The sequence below is a fragment of the Lupinus angustifolius genome, chromosome LG04, assembly GCF_001865875.1.
Source record: "Lupinus angustifolius cultivar Tanjil chromosome LG04, LupAngTanjil_v1.0, whole genome shotgun sequence".
In the NCBI taxonomy this organism is placed as follows: Eukaryota; Viridiplantae; Streptophyta; class Magnoliopsida; order Fabales; family Fabaceae; genus Lupinus; species Lupinus angustifolius.
Window position 1 is genome coordinate 12,613,163 of NC_032012.1, and position 20,980 is coordinate 12,634,142.

Below are 20,980 nucleotides of genomic sequence, written 5' to 3' on the forward strand. Positions count from 1 at the left end.
TCTTATAATAAACCCAAAATAGTACAAATGTACCGACTCGTATACTATTTGGATTTGTCTCCATAATATATCATATTTTGTTTAACTTAATTACAGTTATCATCATTTTTTATTTAAAAGGTTACATTTATTTATTATGTAGAGATAGTCAATATAACGTATGTATAAAAATCAGGTATTTTTTGTAGGTGCAAAAAAGGAAATGATAATTTATATAATTTCATTAAAACTCAGAAGATGTTAATCTAATTAACTTTTAAATATATAACATTCATCATTGACTTTATACATTGAATCAATGGTTAGCAACGGTATGTATATAATATACAACTACCAAACCATACTTTTAATAGTTGGGGTCCACTGTATATGAATTGAGTGACATTATTTTATTAACACAATATTGATATATAAATTATTTCATATTCATTTTACTTATAGTTTTTTTAGATCTTTTTGACTTTAGAAATTGAACTAATTTTCATTTAATTAACTAACTTTACTCAGTGTGATTAAACCATCTTTTCTATAATAAGACTTACCACAACTTTCTACTTATGTAGTCATGCATAATCATATATTGTCTAGTATGTCTACTCACCCAACGTGATATTTTCATCTTTTCTACATTGCTTTATTCTCTTTTTGATATTTTACTGCTCAATATTAGTTCTCATATAATATTGCAAATTTTATAGTTGTGCGGTAAAAAATTCTCTTAAGCTTGAGTGGCAGCTTTCTATTATATCCATATATGATACTTGAAACATTCTGACATTTCATTCATCCCTTGGATCATATGATTTATTCAATTTTCTCATTGTATTGTATGATTCAGCTAAAATACTTAAATCAAGTGACTTGTGGTATAGTATGATCTACAATTTTTACATATACAGTAGGGTTTATTCGTCTCTTGCTAAAAGTACATTTCATGTACTTTGTTTTACTTTGACTTACGAAAGTCATGTGCTCCTAAAGCTTGTCTCCACATTTCTAGTTACTCATGTAATTCCTCTCTCGATTCTTCAACTAGGACAATTTCCTCGTAAAAAGCATACACTGTGGCATTAGTTATTGGATAAACCCAGTAAGCATATCCCCGAGTGTGTAGTCCTATAGCAATAGGCAAATCTTCTAATATATCATCTTGTGTTCCACACTAATCTTGACCCCATAATACATATCTAAACCTTTCTAGATACCTTATCATACACCTTCTCCAAATCAATGAAAACCATATGTATATTTGATTCCTTCGACATCTCTTCATCAATCGTCATAGGAAGTATATAGCCTCCATGGTCGACCTCCCCCACATAAAACATAATTAATTTCAGTAATACACGTTGTTTGCCTTAACCTCCACTTATCCATCCTCTACCATAGTTTCATTATATGACTCAAGAGCTTAACCCCCATATAGTTTGAAGGTTGTGCTAGGCGGCCTACAACCAACATAAAAGTGTCAAATATCTATAATATGGATCAATAATGTGACTATATATAATATCATTTTCAAAATGTTTAATTATAGGATTAAAGTATAGAAGAAGACAAGACAATGATCAAAATAGTAAATTGTATCGACAACATATTAATATTGTGAATAAAAATATGATGATATTGTGACATTGTTTGATACAAAAAACCTAATATTAACCTCTATTTATAATAATACTAGATTCATAATTAAATAATAAACAAATCATAAAAAATAAAATAAAGTAATCTCAACCCTAAGATATATTCTAAGATGTTCTAAAACAATGCTAAGATATGATTATTATAATATGAGATATAATCTCTATATTTATGTATCATTTAAATATTTTAAGATGATTTTATATATTTTAACACTTCCCCTCAAGCTAAAACTTACATAGCTTCAAGATGTGCAAACATTGACAAAATTTGAAATGGATTGATCAATGATCAATGATGAGCTTTCGAAGCTCTAGGCAAAATAAATTGAAGATGAATTGATCAACGATCCATGATGAACTTTGCAAGCTCTAGGAAAAAGAAATTGACGAAGATGAATTGATCAACAATAAATGATGATATTTTCAAGCTTTAGGAAAAATAAATTAAAGAAGATGAATTGATCAACGATCAATAATGAGCTTTGCGAGCTCCAGGAAAAATAAATTAATGAAGATATATTGATCTGAGCTTTGCAAGTTCTAGGTAGAATAAATTGAAGAAAATGAAAACGATAACACTTAACCATCCATGACAGAAGCAAATTAATAAGTATGAGTTGAATTGAAAGAGAAAGTGAAGGATAGACAATTTGTGTCCGAGAAGTGAAAAAAGGAACAATAAGATTAAATTGAAATTAAGAACAAATTGAATGATGGTTGCACAAGAAGCAAAACCTAACAACAAAGACCAAATTTGAGAATTGGTCATCAATAAGGAAGAACTATAGAGAATCACCATCTAGAAACCACTATCATTTAACCAATAACCATGATGAAATCTAGAGCAACGAGAAGAACCTTGGTCAAAACAAGAACACGAACACTAACCGCAACAAGACCATGATAGATCTGGAAAACACAAGATATGAACCACTTCAATTCTATATTTAACAATACCATCAAGATGGAACATATACATCATATGCATCTAATTTGGAAGGAAGATAAAATGGTAGCGGAAACAACAATCCTTAAAAGTGGGATGACAACAACGACTAAGAATCAACTTGGGAAGAAGGCGATAACTGGAAAACTAACCGAAAAAAAGGATCACAGCCTTAGGCTTCCCTCATGGCGAATAACATGGCTCTGACACCATGTTGAAATTTTAGGGTTGAAGTGTAGAAGGTGAAAAGAGAATGATCAAAATGGTAAATAATATTGACATATTGTGAATGAATATATGACGATATTGTGATATATTGTTTGATACAAAAGACCTAATACCAACATCTATTTAATACTAAGACTAAACTCCTAATTAATAAGAAACAAATCATAAAAGATAAAATAAAATAATCTCAGTCATAAAAGATCTTCAAATACTCTAAACAAATCTAAACTATGGTCATCATAATATGAGATATTATCTCTATATCTATATACCATTTAGATATTCGAAGATACTTTTATATATTCTAATATAAAACTTGAACATCTACAAGTGATTAGTTTTTATTTTATATATTTTGATATCTTTAAAGCATATGTTAAGTAAATGATGAAAATTCAAAAGTTATTCACTCTTATACTAAATCAGTATAGGTTTTTTTGCCGGCAACATCATACAACATTATTACTGTTTTTGTAAATCCTTTTAATTTTTTGGCATGTACAATTTGCTCTTCTCTATCAGCATTTCACAATTCTCCTCTTTAGATATTTGGATATCTCTGTAGTTTTTCTTCATAAACGATTTCTAGTTGCACATACAATCCCTTTGTACACCAATTGCACACTCAGCATATCTCCACTCCATAGCCATGTAGCTTACTTAACATGGTTGGAGAAGCAAGAATGGGGTTGGATGAAAATCCAAGGGGGTGTATGTGTATGGGTATTTAGTAGATGTATATTATAAAGATTTGACAGATTTATGTTAGTTATGCCCACTAGCTAACACAACATTCATTTTTTAAGAAACAATTAAAAAACATTTAGAGATCATTGTTTTGTTAATATTATGACATCATTTGATACATGTAGCCAACTTCAGCTAATGAAATTAAGGTTTGGTTGTTGTTGTCGCCTCGTGAAAAGAAAATGATGTTTCAAATAACACTCGGCCTAAGACTTTGTTTTGGAGTTAGGAAGGAAACGGAAGGAGAGGCATCAAAGGGTTAGAAAAGGGGAGAAAGGGAAGGGAAAATGAAGAAAATTCTCTCCCTCTTTTAGGAGTATAAAATTTAGATAAAAGATGGTAGACTAATGATAATGTAAGAATATTTTTTATTTTCCCTTAAAAATGTAATTAACAATAAGAAATGGTCAATAATATGTAATTATATATTATTACTAAACATATTTAGCTATTTTGACATCTTATCTTTCAAAAATCCCCAAATTGGGGGAACTTTAAAAATAGACACATAGAGGGGAAGACTTTTCAAAGCTGTCCCTTCCCCTCTAAAACCCGACTCCCAAACAAGGCCTAAAGAAAATATGGATGAACCCAAAGTTAGTTGGGTCTCACCAGATGGATTACAGTAAGTACTTCATGGGTTATATGTATGCCCTCAATTGGTATGCCAAGTTTAGTCATGATTCATATACTCATTATTGAAATAAACTTCAAGCTTTCATAATAAATTCAAGGCATAAAAACTAACATTAGCTCAAAAGTTATCATAATGTGAACAAAACTATGTATCTGAACTGGTATATAACAGAGACAATCTAATCATGCCCTTTGCACTGAAAAATTAACAATGAAATCTTTAATTTCATCACTTGCCCTATCCAACGCTGTTCGTCCATCTGCATCTTTGACATCATATTTTGCTCCAGCTCTCAAGAGTTCCTCAATTTTCGGCTTGTCACCTTCAGTGGCAGCTAAAAGTAGTAGGATGTCCACAGGGTGGATATCTTGGCTTAGAAGATCTTCCATTTTTGCGTAAGTTCCCTCGACCGCGAGCATCCCCATATAGTTGAAGTACTGCAAATGGTTTATGATGTAAATACCAAGTTTATCACTATTGCTGTTATCATAAAAGCATTTTCCAATCATTTTCATTAAAACAAGGGGGAGGCATAACAATAGCATTAAATGATAGTGTTGTTGAATGTAGATTAGTAACGAATTTGAAACTAAAGAAGTGTTCAGCAAAACCATTTGAAATAGTAGAAAAATGAAAGTATCAAATAAATTCTATCAAGTTAAACTCTAATTTCTTCTAGAGTGGAAGTAATGGCAAGAATGAAATGACTATGAAGACATACATAAAGGTCATAAAAATACCTATATGGCTGTTTTAACTCTAATGCAGCATTGAATATAGAAAATACCAAACAAAGTAGCAATGTTTTAACTGAACTATAAACAAACTGATTTAGAGAAATTCCAGTAACTTGTTATTACAGATACATAGAGGTCATAAAAACCTATATCGTTGTTTATCTCAACTCGGGTGATTCTTCTTTCCAAACAGCTTTATAACAATGTGGAGAGATTTTAATACAGATATGGCTGAATGCATCCTATATGAAGCGTTATCTCACATTCTCAGCACACTGCTGCTATAGACTATATAAGGATTCAATTTATTTCAATGACACCACTTAAAATTTACATAGGGATACATGGTAAGGTTACGGGTACAATGACTCCGTATGCAATTAACATGGATGTTGAGTGAATTGGTAAAATATATGATGATATGATGGCAATTTAAAGTAGGAAAAAATGAGTAATAATCCTCTCAGGTACTAGAGAAACAAGTGCTTCAAACACAATAGAAAATTCAATCTGTTATGACATATTTATCCTTTTAATTACAAAGAAATAACACTTTTACCATTGAAAACAAATTTAAGACAGACCAACCTGTTCAACATCATCCCTATCAAAATCATTACGGGACTGGCTACCATAAATGCCAGCACCTTCAGCATCAACACCATTTTTACCAAACCTGAACCAGCATGTGGCTCTGGAGCCATTGGAGGGTCCAATAACAGAGTTCAGCCTGAGCCACCCAACATTTTTCCTAATACCCAGAAACCCAGAAGCCAAGTTTGAGGAAGAAAGTGGTGAAGTTAAGGACTTAGACTTAGAAGTAAAGGGATGGTAGGTGATGCATGGGATAGAAGCCATTGCTGAGTTCTTGTTCAACAAAGGGGAGAAGATTGATGTTTAGTTTTGTTTAGATTAGTTTGTTCCACATTCATTCCTATCCAACCACCTGGTCTGAAAATATAGATGAGGATATTATAAGGTGCTTTTGGGTGCCAAAATTATCCCATGCAAATCTAAATCCAATCAATAGTTTTTTCTTGGTTTCCCACATGTATCCTCGCACTGGAGGCACTATTCCGGGAATATCTATAGGTATGTGAGACTTACTCTCCCAACAAGCATTTTTTCCATCCAATCAATAGTTTTAATAGTGGATTTTGATTAAAATCTATCCATTATATTCAATAAACATTAAAAAGTAGTGATGATAATTTAAGTATGGATGGTGGGCCTGCCCAATAAGGCCACATTACCAATAAAAAATGTGAGTTGAACATCCTTTTTGTTCTATTAGCCTATTATGATCGTTCTGCTAGTTGGGCTAATTGGATAGTTCGTGGGCATACTAGGAGTGTAATGGTCCAATTTTTGGTACAATTTATGAATCGAATCGAATAGAAAGATATAATTTGATTTAGTTTGATTTATGTTAAAATTTGTGTAGGAGTCGAACCAAACCGATCCAACCAAGAACGATTTGGTTCAGTTCGATTACACAGTTTGCTTATTTAAAACATAATTCATATCCATAATTGCATAACAAATCAAAACAACTCATATCCAGAAACTTGTTAAAATAGTAGTACAATGAAAATTATGAAATAGTGAGATAATGTTAAAATGACAACACGTTCTTATATGTTTGATTATCATAATACATCATCTTATTAGTAATATGTTCTTATTTCTTAAATTGTCTAAACAAAAAATGACAGACCACTTATATAACATCTCAAGTTCAATATCATCAGAGATTTATGGAATAAATGTATGTTTTTGGGAAGACACTAGCAAATAATAAAGAATTAATATAAAGTTGGCAAATCTTCATAATAGAATTGTTTTGAGCAAAATTGTCAAGATTTAATGCTAATAAAATAGGGCATTCAATTATTAATATACTTTGTATGCTACATATTGTAAAGTACACTAATTATTAATATATGTTTAGCTAATATGATTCATAATATGAGTGTATATTAATTACATTCGAAATATTTTTATTCAAGTTTTAAAATATCATATTGAAATTATTAATTATTCGTGAAGAGTAAATGAGACTAATATTTCGTGTGATATAGGAAACAATTATATAACATATTAAACCAATCTAGAAAAAAATGAAAAATCTTAACTTCGCACAAGAAAAAAACCACATAATTATGGAATAAAATGTAATTACAATTTTGAAAACAAATTCAATTTTTAAAAATGCAAGACAATAACAAAGCTAACAAGAAATAAATAAATTTTTTATATAATGCATCAATAATAAGATCAATACATTTAAATGAGTCAAACTTTAAATCTGAAAATATACTTTAATCAACATCACATTTTATTTATTCCATTACATTATATGAAATAATGAAAATATTTTTTAAATATGTGGTTTTGTTCAATTCGAGCAGTTCTGAAATCTCTAGAACTGCTAACTGAACTAATTTCAAATGGTTCATTCAAAAATGAACTAACCACATTTTTTCTGTTTGGTTTGGTTTGACCACATCAGTTTTGTGGTTTTAAACCAAAAACTTTAGCTGAAACGATTTTAAACAGTTCCTTAAAAAAAGAGCCGAACAACATTTTTTATGTTCGGTTTGGTTCGACCCCATCGATTTTGCGGTTTTAAACCAAAACTGCTTACATCCTTAGGCATACCATTAAAGAAATAAAATACAAAATATAGAAGATCTAGAAATAATAGACACTTAGTTCCTCCAATCCAAAAGCCCAAATGGTCAAAGTCGACCCAAATGCAATTTCCAAACGCGCAAATTCCTAACCCAAATTATATTTTTTGTTATTAAAAATGATTTTATTACTAGTTTTAGTCATGACCCACAAGCTGCTTACATGCCCATTAGCCTACTTTAAAATAAGAATCAACACCTTCCTGCATCTTCAGGCCATAGAGTCTCTGTTTCAAATACAACTTATTTGTTAGAGACTTGGACATGAACCGCTTCTCTAATGTCTCCCATACCTCTGTTGGTGATGTCAGATCCATAACATGATACATCACCTCATCTGATAGACAGAGTCGTATTGTTCCCGCAGCCTTCTCCTTCAACTCTTCCCAATCCAGTTGATCCATACCCTCTGGTTTGTTCTCACGCAGCGCCTTTGATAGACCTTATTGGGCCAACACATCCTTAACCCTTGTTGGGAACAAGCGAACAATCAAATAGTAAGAGTATAGAGACAAGAGAATAACATAAGAGATTTGGTAACGAGGTTCGGCCAATTGTGCCTACGTCCCCGGGAGCGTTGAGCGGCTACCACTATATATTATTAGATAATAAGGATTAGTGATTTACTATTCTTCTCCTTGTTACATTAGATTTACATAACATCAATATATATAGTCCTCTACCCCAACCTCTTTACATCAACCCAAGCCCATAACTTGTATTGCTGTTATTTAGAGATATGAGTCATTGCACAACAAAACTTTATTTGGCTCAAGTTTGACTTGTTTATTTAACGAGCTTAATTTTTAGCTTAAGTACAACACGTTTGATTCATGAACCAAGTTTATCGAGCTGAATAATGAATCGAGATTTTAACGAATATCGAGTTGGTTAGATTCATTTACAGCTCTATTTGTATTGTCCTCCAGACAAGCTTTTGTGAATGGTTCAGAAAACAAGATTGTACCAGTTTAGCCAAAAAGTTAGTGAGTTGGTCCCTATATACCAGTACAATACAACAATATATTAGTCATATAATTATATTGGTCATACCAACGGATTTTCATTTAAATCGTACCTTTCATATCAATCAACTTTTATTTAAAATTAAAAAAATTGTATGAAAATGACGTAATTTTTACTAAAATATTGTTGTGTAATGTCATATATATATATACACACACATCTGTATCATATTTCTCCATTATGCAATTTAATTAGTAAAACTATACTTAAACCATGTTACCCGGCAAATTGGCCAATTAAATTATCAAATCTAGTTGTCGAAAATAAGTATAAAAGATTGCCAATTCCACAAGGATTTACTTGATACTAACATTTCAACTAATTTTTTTATATTCTAAGTTGGTTTTAAAAAAGGCTTTGATTGATTTGTTTGATTAACTAATTGATTAAACTATTTTGAATAAAGGTAATGAGATTGAAATTCCTACTCGCTATCAATATACACACAATTTAACAACACTGATTCATAACAACGAATCTTCCATACAAATGACCTCAAGGGTACTAAAAGCTAATGTCTTAGTCAATTTAGTAGCTTATACAATAAAGATCTATGTCTAGCAACTTTACACACAAGATGAAGAATTACGACTCACAAAATTATAATTTTATATCTTATAGTCTATGCATGTGAAATTGAGTTAAGTGAAACACCTCAAATATACTAATTGACAATGTCTTGGTCGTATTAGTAGCTTATCAAAATAGCTATATGTTTAGGAGCTAAGTTGACAAGATGAAGATATATGAATCGTTAACCATACCTCTATATCTAGCAGTTTATGTTAATAAGTTTGGGAGTTATTAAGTTATTAAACAACAACATACATAAAGTGACAATTTGATATAAATTGATGTCTAGCAATTATACCAAATTAATGAGTTAAATAAAGACATAATTACAAGAAGCATTTCTCCAATAGTTCTCTTCATAATTTATAGAAAAAAAGTGATCAATCTTAAAGTAAGCATTAAGCATATAAACAACTCAAAAGAATCAAAACATAACAAATTAGCATAAAATTGAATCAATGTACGTACATCAAGCTCATATTACATTCAATCCCAACAAGAAAGATGTTTAACTACACATTATCATGGTAACTAAAAACAAAGATACAAAGAGAAAAACTAAGCTCATAAGAGAAGAAATTATCTCCTCAAAAAGTATAGATTGTTTCCTCTAATCCTTCTCCCTTGCTTCTATACCTCAATCCAAGCTACACTACCCTAAAAATTAAGAGAAATTGAGTACAAAATATAACTGTCTGAATAATCTCCTTTACAAACTAAAGTTAAGCCCATTTAATGGTGCCTGAATTCTGGTTGCCACACTTAGCACACCGCCTTGTGTTGAGCACAATGCTTCGTATAGCCAGACCTAACCTTTCAGTTCACCACCTTGCCTTGGGCGCAAATATTGGCATTGGGTGCACCTCCTTCATCCTCTGGGCATGAGAGAGTCGCTTAGTGTATATGAGGTAGAATGTTTTCGCCAATTTTTTTCCAAATTGCGTTGACCGCAAGAATGGCGCTCAAGCAACCAACTTTTCATATTTCATTGATCCGGCCATTCATATTGAAGATCCATATGTCAGGAACATCATATCCAATATTCAACTTGATCCAATGGAAACAAAATCGATGTCACAATTTTACTCGGACCACTCATTGTTGAATCCTTGCTTTTTTTCCAGAACCTAACTTTTTGCAATTATTCCTCTATTTTGGCCTACACAAACACTCTTAGTCTTCCTTTGGTTGTTGAGAAGAAGTTAAGAAGAAAGAAAGAGGTGAGAAAGAAGATTAAGAGGAAGAAAGAGGTGAGAAAATGAGTGGAATTGTTGGTTGTTTGGTACAAGAGAAAAAGAAAAGAAAGAGAAGATAAAGAGAGTATGACCACCTATAGAATAGACAATCATATCCTTATTCACATTAATAATATATTTCAATCTAAATTAAAATTAAATGTTCGTTAATTTTTTAAGAAATATAATGTTAATACTAAATATATAATTTGATATAAATGATTAAATATATAGATTTAATTAAAGTGTCTAATAATAATATGCAACTATGATTGAACTATTTAATTAAATAAATTGATTAATATTTAATTAAGGAACTTGGTATTGATGGTAACACACGACCAATTATATTTTTAGGTACATGAGTGACTCACAACTTTGTGGAATGAGTTGTGTTTGGGGATAAATGATGAATATAATAATAGTTAGTTGATTGTATAATAAAAAGGAGTGAAAGAAAAATGTTAAATAAAATGTGAGTTTTTCTTATACATATACAATTTTACCCTTGTAAATAGTTATATACTAACTTTATTTTCTAAAAATATATTTGGTTTTAAAAGTATAGGTTTGTTGTTTTACAGGTGTTGACTAGGCCACGTCCTGACACTATTGTCATTTCCGTAGCTATGTCGGGCATCTGCCCATGAGGGACGACCACATAGGTCGAATCTTATTCATCCAGTGATGGGCCTTGGTCCTATGAGCCGACAAACGTTTAACCGGTCCAAACATTAGGATGAAACAAATAGACCTACTTCCTAATATGCTTTATCTATAGAAGTCTTTTGAACTAGCTAAAATATTACATTTGATCCATTATTAAATGACATCTTTTTACCCATGAAAATTAGTATCTGACCATAATATTATGTTATTGTTTTATCTCCCAAGGTAAAATATTACGTTTAACCCAGTAATAAAAGAACTAATCCAAAATGTATTTAAAACATGAGTAAGAACAATATATATTAGTTTGTACATGTGTGTAATAAGGGTAATGGAAAGCACACGAGATATGTACATGATGCTAGATCATGTAACATAGTTAGCATTATTACATTATTATATTAATTAAGGATAAAATTATATAATATGTTAAAATTGAACTTTTAAAATTAGTATTTGACATATTATACAATCATACTTCCTCTCACTTTTATTTTATTTACATATACATATTTCAAAATAAATAAGTAAATAAACCACAGTAACATCATCCATGTGATTGAGCAAAAAACCAATCACCCTTATATATTATTAGTTGGATTTGTAAAGGAGACAACCTATTTTAGGTGGAAATATGAGTCAAGACTTCTAAAAAACCTACATTGTTATAAGAAAGAGGTTTTAGTTGATAACAGAAAACCTATTTCTAGTTTAAATTTTTTGACCAAGTCTTCATTTCCTTCCCAAACTCAAAGGCCTTGCAAAAAGAGGAAGCAAAAGAAACCAGTCATGATGGGAAAGATTCTATGAATCTAGAAGCTCATTGTGGTATTTTGCAAGGCCAAGGTTTGGTTTAATTAAGAACATATAAAACATATTCTAAGACAATTATGGTGTTGTGCATGTATTAGGTTGCTTTAGCATTAGATTATAGGTTAATATATGTTTGGTTGAAAGATGGATTTGCAAAGGTGATACATGGAGTTTTAAATTTTGTAAAAGTGGGATTTGATCTGATCAAATTGTAGGAGTGGAAAATGAGTTGCTTTCCATGTTGTACCTCACAAGAGAGGATTAACAAGAGGTCATTGAACAAGAGTATTAAGGAATATCGTCAAGGAAAGGCTAAAACCTCATTTAGCAATCTCTCTCTTAAAACTGGTAGATTTCTCACCTTCAATAATAATCTTTTTCACATGATTTGAAGGAATACCCAAGACACATGATGATATGGGGTTCATTATAAATAAGAATATATTTTATTAAAGACTTTCATTTTTCAGCTTTATTTTATTACTATGCTTATTTTTCATAAATTATATAATGATTTTATTGTATTTTATAGTTTTAATTTATGTTCATTTGGTGAACTTGATACTAGAGACAATATATTATCAATATGGTTAAACTTTCTTACTTTTCAAAATTTAAAATTTATAAATGTATATTTTGTTCAAATTTTGATATTAAATTGTTAGGAATGACCTGAACATTAGACAATTTTTTGTCCTTGTTTTCAAGGGGTGGGGATTCACATTCAGCATTATTTTTCCTAGTTCCAACTCCTATTTCACATGTGGGAATTTAATGTGTGTCTCTTCACTGTATTGTTTGATTTATGAGCGAAAATTATGCAATTTAATGTTTGAGCTTAATGATGTTTTTGTTGCAAACCGTATGCCAGTAATATCCAAATTCTCTCAAATTTAGATCTAAAATGGAAATGTATGAAATTCTCCCACAATCATAATATGCTTCATCAACTCTATTAAGTCTTACAACTAGTATTAAAGTATAAGGTTTCTAACAGATAAAGTTCAAGCATTGTGCTTCTCGTTAAGCTTTGTTGTTCTAAATTTTAAGATTCCACTACACTTAAAGACATTTTTGTTCTCAACTCGCAAATAGGCCAAACAAAACTGGCAAACGAACTAAAATTAAATGCCATGTACACAAAAAATTGTGAATTATGTGTACCGGTATTGCCCGTTTTGCCATCACTATTTAGAAGCAATAATTGGTACAAATAAAACTCATAAACATTGTTCTATCCAACTCCATATTCATCTTTGAATCCTTGAAAAGTATTTGCTTTTATAAAATGGATTACCAATGCTGAAAACTTTAACAAACTTTATCTTCCAGATAGTGGCAAAAAAAGGTTCATAGCAGGAGAGATATCAAAGCTTGGAAAAGGAAATATTACCTCCACAATCTTTTCATATCGTGAGCTATGTGATGCAACTCAAAATTTTCACCCTTCTAATATGATTGGTGAAGGAGGCTTTGGGAGAGTATACAGAGGATACATTAAAAGCACAAACCAAGTATTACTTATAATCTTCTCTTTTGAATATTATGTTAATGTAGAAGCCCATTCATGTTGTAATTATATAACTTTCTACATGCAGGTTGTTGCAGTGAAGCAACTAGACAGAAATGGGTTTCAAGGAAATAGGGAATTTCTTGTAGAGGTTTTGATTTTGAGTCTTTTGCACCACCCTAACCTTGTTAGTTTGGTAGGGTATTGTGCTGAAGGTGAACAAAGGATTTTGGTATATGAATACATGGTCAATGGTTCTTTAGAAGATCACCTACTTGGTAAGTAAAAATAGTTTTTTTTTGAGTATATTGAATAACTAGACTTGGAAAAAGGAGCAACATAACCATATCATAGTGATTAGTTATTCATACCAAGAATACTTCTTGCAGTTGGAAGATTTCAAGTAGATTATGTTTTTTAAAATCTCTGGTATTAGCTTATGACAAACCAATTATATATGTAACTTGTAAGTATGTTTTCCTTAACATCAAACAACATCCCTGTGATTAAGAATTTCTTCATCCAAACTGGAATTACCAAGGACCCCTAATGATATAGTAATAAGAATTCACATCCCTTGTCTTGGGAATTAAGTTTCATATTGCTTACTTTGTTTTCAGTTTAAATACTTCTTGGACTCCTCACATTGTCAATTGGTTTTTAGATGAAACCTTAATATGACATTAGGGCTAGAGCCAAACTTCTCTCTAGTCTGATAGTCCTGGGCTAAAAGATGCCCTTTAGTCATGAGGCAAAAGATACCCTTCTGGATAGGTCAAACATAACCCTTTTGCCTAATCCGATAGACTTACATGGAGAGGACATACTGAGAAGTAAGTCTCACATGGCCTACCTCATTCTCCTACGCATGGTTTAAGTACATGCTAGGCTATTCATCCTATTTTTAATTGGTTGAGATGAAACCTTAACACTATGAAACCATGACAAATTTGATGTATCCTAACCAGTGTTTTAAATTTTGTTTGTGTTAACGTTAATTTACCACAATTATTATGGGAGAAATGTGCCACAAAAATGACTAGCCACCCAAAAATGTAATATGACCAACAACAAAATGATTTTCAGACTTAAGGCCTGGTAGTAGGCCTTTGGAGTGGCAAACAAGAATGAGAATTGCAGAAGGTGCAGCAAAAGGACTTGAATATTTACATGATGTAGCAAATCCTCCAGTAATATATCGTGATTTCAAAGCATCAAACATATTGTTAGATGAAAACTTCAATCCAAAGCTTTCTGATTTTGGATTAGCAAAGGTTGGTCCAATTGGAGATAAGCCACATGTATCAACAAGGATAATGGGAACTTATGGCTATTGTGCTCCTGAGTATGCATCCACAGGACATTTGACTGCAAGATCAGATGTCTACAGCTTTGGAGTAGTGTTTTTAGAAATGATCACAGGAAGAAGAGTAATTGATAGTTCAAGACCATCAAATGAGCAAAATTTAGTCCTATGGGTATATTTTTAAGTTAAACCTTTCTTTATGTACTAAAAATATAGCATAAGATGTGTTCCCCTAAACGTTGAAGCTTTGACTTTATTTTCTTTCATCTTTTCAGGCACAACCACTTCTGAAAGACAGAAGGAAATTTACGTTAATGGCTGATCCCATGCTAGAAGATAACTACCCCATAAAGGGTCTATATCAAGCTCTAGCAGTAGCAGCAATGTGTCTCCAAGTGGAAGCGGATACTAGGCCTTGGATCAGTGATGTAGTTATAGCTCTTGAGTTTTTAGCCAAGAAGAAATTAGAAGTGGGTCAAGAACAACACACAGAAGAGAGTTCTGTTCAGCATGAAGATAGTTGTGGAGACTACGAATCTAATGATGACAATGATGATTACGATGATGACGACAATGACGATGAAGATGATGATGATGACAACAATGATGATGATGAAGATGATGAGGATGAAGACGATGAGGATGAAGATGATGCTGATGATAATGATGCTGATGATCGTCACGATGACAAAAAAAGGGTAGTGATGGTAAATGCATCTTCAAATTAGGCTTGATTCATCTTCAAATTAGATTTTGAGGGTCATTGTATGAATTTTTGTCGTGTTGCCAAATTATGAAATTCCAAATCCCTCAGCAGTTCAGTCAATTGAATTGACATGCTCTAGATCTGATATCTAACATGAAGCTCATAATTATGGGTATATTAAATACTCTAAAAAACCATTCAGTAATAATGATTACCTCATGAAAAAAAGACATTTTTGAAATTTTATATTTCATTTATTTGTGTGCATATATTAATTAAACATTAGTTTTAGATATTGATTATAAACTAACAATTATCTCCAAGAGTGCTAGTAATTGCCTATTAGCATTACATACATATTATGTCATTATGTCTCTAAAGAGTGATCCCTACTTAACTTCTATAAAATAACTAATACATACTTACTGACCAAAGACCAAAATCAATCAATATATGAACTATTTTTAACTTCAAATAAAAAGTTATATTTTTTTGCTGTAGTCTATGCCAAGAGAGTAAAGCTACATTGCATGGTGGCAGATAGCCATCTTCAAATCAATGTAATAGCTCTCTTTTTAAGTAACCTAGTATTAACTCTTAACAATAACAACAGAAGTTCAACAAAATGATAGTATTAATATTGATGATGATTACATAATTCTCTCATTTATTCTAGTTAATGAGCTCACTGTACCGCTTACTACAATTCATAGTAAAGAATCTCTCATAAAACTAATACACAAAAAGTAACAAACATGTACCTAACTGAACTTTATTCGTACCACAAACAAAATAACTATGCTAAAAGACAGTGTGCTTAATTAGAGAAAAATAGGGCTAGGAATATGGAACAATTGAATCTAATGACGAGATTAAGTCAGTCCCAACTCATTTTATTGACTATAGTATCATGGAGTAGATTCAAGTTCGCATGAAAATCTTGTTGTCTTAAACACATGTTATGAATGTGGACGATCTTAGTGAGGAGGAAGCTCCCTATGAATTTTTTTGGTACTACCAAAGTATTATTCTCTTACCATTTTTAGATAAGGAACTAATCCTTTCGGGTTTCGTAGATGCCTCTTCCAACAAGTATCACTCTCAGGAATCAAACCATCGACCTTAGAAATCCAGTAAGGCCTTATACTACTAGATCAACACCTTGTTGGTAGCTTCCTATAAATCTGATCATGAATCTTCTCTTTAGGGGGCAAGAAATATTGGTTGGACTGGTTATCAAAGAGAAAAAAAATGTAGATCTCTACATGTCTTGATTCTAGTTCAGCGTAAACAGAAAAATAAAAAGGATAATGGAGTTTATAAAGAAGAAGAATAAGACATGAAACGATGGATGAATAACTTAAATAAATAGAAAATGTATTGTTTCTGATTTAATCAATGTAAATGTCATGTTTGATTTAGTTTTAAGAACATTGGTAGATAGTGTTTTTTATTTATATAATTCTAATAGAAGCAATAAAGTAAATAAAAAGTAAAAGAAAGTCATGAACTTTAAATACTCGTTTTTACAAATTTCAATGCTCCCTCATTTTCATTTGTCAAGTCACATCATATGCTACGCTATGATTTCGATCGTTTTGTTGCTCCGACCACAGTTGTTGCTGGCCGCAACCAAATTTTGTCTTGTATTGACGCATTTGGTATAGGCTCAGTGATCATTTTCATTCTTTATGTGTCATCTCATTACAATCCTTTGCAGTTTGCACTAAAAAGTTGGTGCCAATATTGAATGATAAAAATTTGGTGTTGGATATGTCAAGGGATCCATACTTCTATTAAGATTACGGGTTGGTGTTTCCATTGTGACATAAACATTGGTGATTTGCACTTTTCATATATGAATTATATGCTCTTGAAATGTTGGTGTTAGGGCTGGAAACGAGCCGAACTGAGTCGAATCAGAGTTTAGGCCGATTCAGCTCGGTTCAACTCAATAAGGATTGGTTCAGCTCGAAACTCGATTCGAGTTAGTTTCTTACACAACTTACATGTATTAATATATATATATATATATATATATATATATAAATAAATATAAATATAATCTTGTTTATATATATAATAACCATAAATATAAAAAATAATGTTTGGGTCATAATAAATATAAAAATTAGTTTATATATATATATATATAAATTCATATATATATACATATATACATTCGTATAAATATAAATATATCGAGCTAGCTCATGAACCTAACGAGTCGAACTATATCCAACTCAAGTTCGCCTCGTTTATTTAACGAGCTCAATTTCCAGCTCAAGTTCGGCTCGTTTATTTAACGAGCTCAATTTCCAGCTCAAGTTCGGCTCATTTGGTTCATGAACCAAGTTTATCGAGCTAAATAACGAATCGAGTTTCGACCGAATACCGAGTTAGTTCGGTTCACTGCCAGCCCTAGTTGGTGTTGAGTCATCAGTATTATTAAAAAGAGAGTACCCACTAATTCTTCGTCATTATCTTTGTTACCTTTCGGAAATAGACATCTCATTCTTATTAGTAACAAATATAGTGACATATAATAGAGTATGGATCCTATATGGTAATGGCCTATCCAGTATTGGGTGAGGATCATGACATGTGTTAAAACATAATTCAATGGTCTAGATTTTACAACTAAATTTAATTTAATTTAAAAAACAAAAATAACAAAGAAAAAGAAAGTGTGATAGAGAAACAAGGATGAAGAAAACCCTTCGTTTTCATCAGCAACAACTGTTGAATGCCAAATTGTTAAGGAAATTTATATGCTTTTGGGGCACTTAGTGCGCATTTATGTTATAACTGTGTAAGATTCCTGATAACTTAGTAATCTTGTTCTGTGTAGGAAATTTTATGTGTTTATGTTGTTTCAGGATAAGATTTAAGAAAAAAAGGAGAAAAATGAGAAGATTAGTGCTTCTGAGCACTACAAGCCTCGCCCAAGCCACAAATAGGAGAAAAATCACCAAAAATCACTGTTGTCCCTCGCCCAAGCGAGGGACTATCGCCTAAGCGAAAATTGGAGCTAAAAAGATCCTGGTGTCCTGCCTGATAACCTTTTATTTTAATTTAACCTTGTTACAAAATCATTATCAAATTATTAAAAAAAAGTTTGTGTAAATAGTTGCTCAACTAATTCTTGTAGGAATTACTGTTAATCCACTCTGCTCCCTGAGGACGATATCCCGATACTTTACCAGATTTTATTACTTGGACGATATGGTGCACTTGCCGTTCCAAAAATATCTAACAAGTTTTTGGCGCCGCTGTTGAGGAGCAATGTGCGAATTATATTAGTTTATGAAAATAGTTCATTGAGTAGTTGTAATTAAATTTTATTTTTTGTAAGTGGTTTTCGTTTTTATTATACTCTATGCTAACCCTTGTTGTAGTCTTCTCATTTATGCTCTTGATAAGAAAGGTTATTGAAGATCAATTGCAGTTTAATCCTGAGATTGAGCGATCAACCAAGAGCAACAAGAAGAAAGCAAAAGACAAGGAGAAGTAGGGTACTCAGGAGGCACAATCTAGTTCTCAACAGACAACAATCTCAGAACCTCAATCTAAAAAATGGAGAATGTAAATGTTGCAACTAGAAATAACGAGAGACCTAATCCTCCAAGAAGGACATTAGGTGATTATGCAATGTATCAAGGTCCGAGGCACTACTCAAGCATTGTTATTCCACAACAGAGAGAACAATAGAAATTAAGCCAGCATATCTGAATCTGGTTAGTGCACACCAATTCTCTGGGAAGGATTATGAAGATCCTTATGCACAGCTAGACAACTTTTACGAATTGGTGGAAACAATAGGTTATACCGATGTTAAAAGGGAAGCTGCATACATGATGTTGTTCCCATTCTCTCTATTGGGCGAAGCTAGGGAGTGGCTAAAATCTCATCCAATTCAAAGCTTGATTAGTTGGAGTGACTTGGAGTCAAACTTTTTGACAAGGTTCTACCCACCAGCTCGGTATGTGCATGCGAAGTTTGAGATATCAACTTTCAGGCAAGGTGCAGATGAATCATTTTATGAACCTTGGGAGTGTTTTCAGACGTTGTTGATAAAATGCCCCAACCATGGTTTTGAAGATATAGACCAGCTTAACATATTCTGCAATGGATTGAAGCCTGAAACCAAGATGATTTTAGATGTAGCAGCATGTCGAATAATAATGGTTGTGGATGCTGAACAAGCTACAAGGATCATAATTGCCTTATCTTCACCAAATAGGCAAGCACAACACAATCAGAGGTTAGTACAGAAGAGAGGAGTGCTTGATTTGAATACATTAGATGCTATCTTAGCACAAAACAAGATTCTGACTCAGCAAATTGAAGCACTTACAAAGCAAATGTCCAAGTTGCTGCAACAACTAAATGTTGTGCAACCCTCTCCAAGTCAACAACGAGCGCTGAGGTGTGATTTTTGTGGAGGTGATCATTTAACTGGTCACTATTCTATGTCAAGTGCTAATTAGGTAGAAGAAGTGTAGTATGTGAACAACCAACCTAGACAAGGAAATTTCTCCAACAACCCTTCATACAATAATCAATTTTCGCAGGGTTGGAGGGGCAATCAGAATCAGAATTATGGTTGGAGACCAGAAGTAGGGCCATCACATAGATAACCATCATTTCAGCAACAATTGCAACAGGATCAACATCCACCAATGCATGAAAGACTAACCAAATTGGATGATACTTTGGAAAAATTCATGCAAGTGTCAATCACAAACCAGAAAAATATTGAAGCATCTATCAAGAATCTGGAAACGCAGGTGGGTCAGTTGACAAAACATATGGTAGAGCAGCATTCAGATCACCAACATTTTTCAGCCAACACTCAGACTAATCCCAAGGAGCATTGCAAAGCTATTACTACTAGGAGTGGGAAGGTGATTGGTAAGGATGTTGGTGAGAATTTGGCGGTGAAGGAAGAGGTGCTGAAAGAAAAAGAGATTGAGGGAAAAAAGTGAGTCTGGAGAGACACAAGATGATGACAATGTAAATAGTGAGGAAGTGAATAAACAAAAAGAGAGAGAAAAGAAGAAGAGTGTGTTAGGTATCAGTGGTTATGATACACCTAGAAGGGGGGGTTGAATAGGTGTAGCGGTTAGAATATTCGCTTTTTGAAACTCAACACTTAATGCTGAATCACCCCAATTTAATCGATTAAAAGAATGAGGATAATCGATTAATGCACTTGACTTAATCGATTAAAACAGAAACAGTAAGCTTAGGCAGATTCGATTACTTGCACGACAATTAACCGATAATGAAATGAACATACAGAGCTTACAATATTATCAGAGTAGTATAGCACAGATACATAATATAGCAATTAATTCTACTATACAAGTTAACCGATTAAATGCAATAAAGGGAGAGAGAAAGAAAAATTCTGCAACACGATTTTTATCCTGGTTCGTTTACTTGTCCACTGCAAACTACATCCAGGCCTCCCGGCTGATCTGGGAGATTTTCTTCACTATAATT

At 32.1% G+C, this 20,980-nt stretch overlaps 2 protein-coding genes across 3 annotated transcripts; one reads left to right on the forward strand and one right to left on the reverse strand.

Moving 5' to 3' along the window:
- On the reverse strand, window positions 4,257-5,904 carry LOC109345903 (protein LHCP TRANSLOCATION DEFECT). Its single transcript, XM_019585171.1, has 2 exons — window positions 5,530-5,904; window positions 4,257-4,641 (listed from the first exon to the last, which is right to left on the reverse strand). The coding sequence occupies exons 1-2, from the start codon at window positions 5,797-5,799 to the stop codon at window positions 4,387-4,389; spliced, it is 525 nt and encodes a 174-aa protein (XP_019440716.1). The 5' UTR covers window positions 5,800-5,904; the 3' UTR covers window positions 4,257-4,386.
- Window positions 11,836-15,577, forward strand: LOC109345902 (probable serine/threonine-protein kinase PBL7). 2 transcript variants are annotated; one of them, XM_019585169.1, is made up of 6 exons: window positions 11,836-11,983; window positions 12,166-12,298; window positions 13,283-13,464; window positions 13,549-13,738; window positions 14,547-14,938; window positions 15,042-15,577. In XM_019585169.1, the coding sequence occupies exons 2-6, from the start codon at window positions 12,175-12,177 to the stop codon at window positions 15,492-15,494; spliced, it is 1,341 nt and encodes a 446-aa protein (XP_019440714.1). In that variant the 5' UTR covers window positions 11,836-11,983; window positions 12,166-12,174; the 3' UTR covers window positions 15,495-15,577. The 2 variants fall into 2 exon arrangements, with proteins under 2 accessions (XP_019440714.1, XP_019440713.1); XM_019585168.1 differs by having other exon boundaries at window positions 11,836-12,298.

Excerpts from the sequence above, each read along its gene's own strand:
- LOC109345902 (XM_019585168.1), top strand. The coding sequence starts at position 12,175 with ATGAGTTGCTTTCCATGTTGTACCTCACAAGAGAGGATTAACAAGAGG. Across the intron at positions 13,465-13,548 it reads ACATTAAAAGCACAAACCAA|GTTGTTGCAGTGAAGCAACT; the intron begins GTATTACTTATA and ends TTCTACATGCAG. Across the intron at positions 13,739-14,546 it reads TTTAGAAGATCACCTACTTG|ACTTAAGGCCTGGTAGTAGG; the intron begins GTAAGTAAAAAT and ends AATGATTTTCAG.
- LOC109345903 (XM_019585171.1), bottom strand. The coding sequence starts at position 5,799 with ATGGCTTCTATCCCATGCATCACCTACCATCCCTTTACTTCTAAGTCT. Across the intron at positions 4,642-5,529 it reads ATAGGGATGATGTTGAACAG|TACTTCAACTATATGGGGAT; the intron begins GTTGGTCTGTCT and ends AACCATTTGCAG.